The 3,108-nt window shown below is 37.0% G+C and overlaps 1 protein-coding gene across 1 annotated transcript; it reads left to right on the plus strand.

The window, feature by feature from the left end:
* Window positions 1-1,612: 1,612 nt before the first annotated feature.
* On the plus strand, window positions 1,613-2,571 carry LOC122726020 (olfactory receptor 6K6-like). Its single transcript, XM_043963437.1, is given in 2 exon segments — window positions 1,613-2,540; window positions 2,543-2,571. Coding segments are annotated over 2 exon segments (951 nt in total). The 5' UTR covers window positions 1,613-1,618.
* The last annotated feature ends 537 nt before the right edge of the window (window positions 2,572-3,108 follow it).

Consider the following 3,108-nt stretch of genomic DNA (forward strand, 5'->3'; position numbering starts at 1 on the left):
ATCAAGTCACTTATCCTTTGTTTGCCTCAGTTTTCTCAACCATAAAATTAGTATAATAATAACTGCCTATAGCCCAGCATTGTTGTAAGGATTAAGTGAGATGATAATTGTAGAGTTTAGCATAATACCTGCCACATAAAAAACACTATATAAATGTTAGCTATTATTGTCATTGTTGTTCTGAAAGGTATCTCCTTCCATTCTTGTTTATGATAAAGTCTTTCTACTTAGGTCACGAATCCATTTGGAATTTACTTTTGCCTATGGTGTACAGTACTAGTTTAAACCTAAATTCTTTGAGACTTCCTTTTTTCTAGTTTGGCCAGAAGTTTTTGTTGATTCATAATATGATTCTAATCTATCTTTCAAACTTCACAGCATTCCTTCTTATGTAACAATAAGAGTTTTTGTGATTCATTATGAGCACTTTAAAATTTTCAAATTACTGTCTTCACAAAAGCCTAATGAAGTAGGTATTGCAAGTATAATTACCCTCATTTTACAGATAAGGAATTTGAGGGTTCAGAAGGTTGTGACTGCCGGCCATAAAATATGAAATTGTTGGAGACCGGACTCAGTTCTGGGATTTCTTGACTCTATTCAGTGCCCTACGCCACTGATAAACTGGGCTACTTCTTCTTCCTGAACTTATCCATACTTTAGTACCCTTGTGTCTTTGTTCCTGCTGTTCCTTACACATGGAGTACTCTCTACAGTATCTGAGCCGTCATAGGACTTTGTTTTCAATTCTCTCTCCCCACCCCTTATCATATTGTATTTTGTATTATTAATATTTGCAACATTTCTTATCTCCTTTCATCAGATTGTAATTATCTTCCTTGATGTCAGGGATTATGTTTAATTTATATGTGTACTTCCCTTTTCACCTATTTCAGTGCTTCATTTATAGAAGACTTAAAAATAGTCTTTTGAATGAAGGAAAGAAGGAAGGAAGGAAAGAAAGAGTAATGGTCATACTAGCTTCTAGTATTTTTCATTAACTCTCAATAATAGTCAGCTCTGAGCTTCCAGAGCCATTGAGCCAGGATTCTGATACCTATTCTATGAATAACATGTCCTACATATATGTGTATATGTATATATATATATATATATATATATATATATATATATATATATATGTATGTATGTATATTGGTATGTGTCTACATCTGTAGATATATATATGTATATGTATATTATATATACACACACATATATGTGTTTATGTGTATGTGTGTGTACATGTGTATATATAGATAGATAGATAGATAAATACAAATACACACATATTTTTTCCTCTTCTAAATAAGAAAGGGGCCAATATAAATGAGCAGAAGAGAAGGCAGGTAAGTCAAGAAGCCTGAATGTTATGTGTCACTCTGATAAATATAATGTATGTTTATTTCAATACTTGTTACTATTGGGGAAGGTAATGAGTTACTGGGAAGTGGAGGAATGCTATATTTGGGGGTCTAATACAATAGTGAACATGAAATAATTGAATTATTATCTTATTAGAGAGTAAAAATTAGCAAACATATCTCATTCTCTAGATTGGGGTTCCAGAAGTCTCCATGTCTCTTATTTTGCCTTCAAAGGTCATGTCACTAAGGGGATGGAGAATAAGAACCAGACGGTGGTTATTGAATTTCTCTTCACTGCATTCCCCCATTTCCAGGAGGGTGGTTTCCTTTTCTTCATCCTCCTGCTCTTCATTTACCTATTCATCATCATAGGCAACTCCATGGTCTTCATTGCTGTCGTTCTAGACTCTCGTCTCCACACACCCATGTACTTCTTCATCGGTGTCCTTGCTTTCCTGGAGATTTGGTATACCACAACCACTATCCCCAAGATGCTCACCAACCTGATAAGTGAGCAGAAGACTATCTCCATGGCTGGTTGCCTCCTGCAGATGTATTTCTTTCATTCGATCGGTATCACTGAAGTTTACCTCTTGACCACCATGGCCATGGATAGATATCTAGCCATCTGCTACCCTCTCCGCTACCCCACCATTATGACTTCACAGCTTTATATCCAGCTGACCCTGGGCTGCTGCTTCTTTGGCTTCTTTACTCCACTCCCTGAAATTGCTTGGATTTCCACACTGCCATTTTGTGGTCCAAACCAAATTCACAACATCTTCTGTGACTTTGACCCCATACTGAACCTAGCTTGTGTAGACACAGGCTCTATTGTGTTGATTAAGGTCGTGGATATTGTCCATGCCATAGAGATCATCTTAGCCATTACACTGGTGACTTTGGCCTATATCCGGATCATTGGGGTGATTCTAAGGATCCGATCATCTGAGGGGCGCCGCAAGGCCTTCTCCACCTGTGCCTCCCATCTTGCTATTTTCTTGACCTTTTTTGGGAGTGTAGCTCTCATGTACCTTCGCTTCAATGCCAAGTATTCATTTTTTTGGGACACTACCATCAGTCTGATGTTTGCTGTGTTATCTCCTTTCTTCAACCCCATTATTTATAGTCTGAGAAACAAGGAGATCAAAGGGGCCATCAAAAAATATTTGTGCCAAAGATTTTCACTTGCTATGCCAGTTAACTGAAATGGGCTAGTTACTAGAAAGTGGAACCTGGAAAGATTTAAGTTCTAAAAATGTGTGATCCTCTATGTACATATATACACCTCCTGACTTCCCTGGCTTCCTTACAGTCCCAATTAAAATCTTACCTTCTATAGGAAGCCTGTCTGAATCCCTCTTAATTCCAGTGCCTTCCCTGTCTTGATTGTTTCCTATTTATCCAGTTTGTAGATCATTTGCAGATATTTGTTTGCTTGTTGTCTCCCTTATTAGACTGTAAGCTCCTTGAGGGCAGGGACTGCCTTGTGATTTTGTATCCCCAGTGTTTAGCACATTGCCTGGCACATAGAAGGTGCTTAATAAATTTTTTATCAAATTTCTACACATGTATGAGAAAGAAGACTGTTCCTGTGTTTATTTTCTCTTTTAATATATAGTAAATGGTGAGCTCAGGATTTCTTTCTTTTTTTCTTTTTTTGGCCAGTCTTTAAAATATGCTCATAAATGAAGCAGAGGAATCAATAATCAGCGTGACCAAAGCTGGATAGAAAGAATTG

The sequence above is a fragment of the Dromiciops gliroides genome, chromosome 4, assembly GCF_019393635.1.
Source record: "Dromiciops gliroides isolate mDroGli1 chromosome 4, mDroGli1.pri, whole genome shotgun sequence".
In the NCBI taxonomy this organism is placed as follows: Eukaryota; Metazoa; Chordata; class Mammalia; order Microbiotheria; family Microbiotheriidae; genus Dromiciops; species Dromiciops gliroides.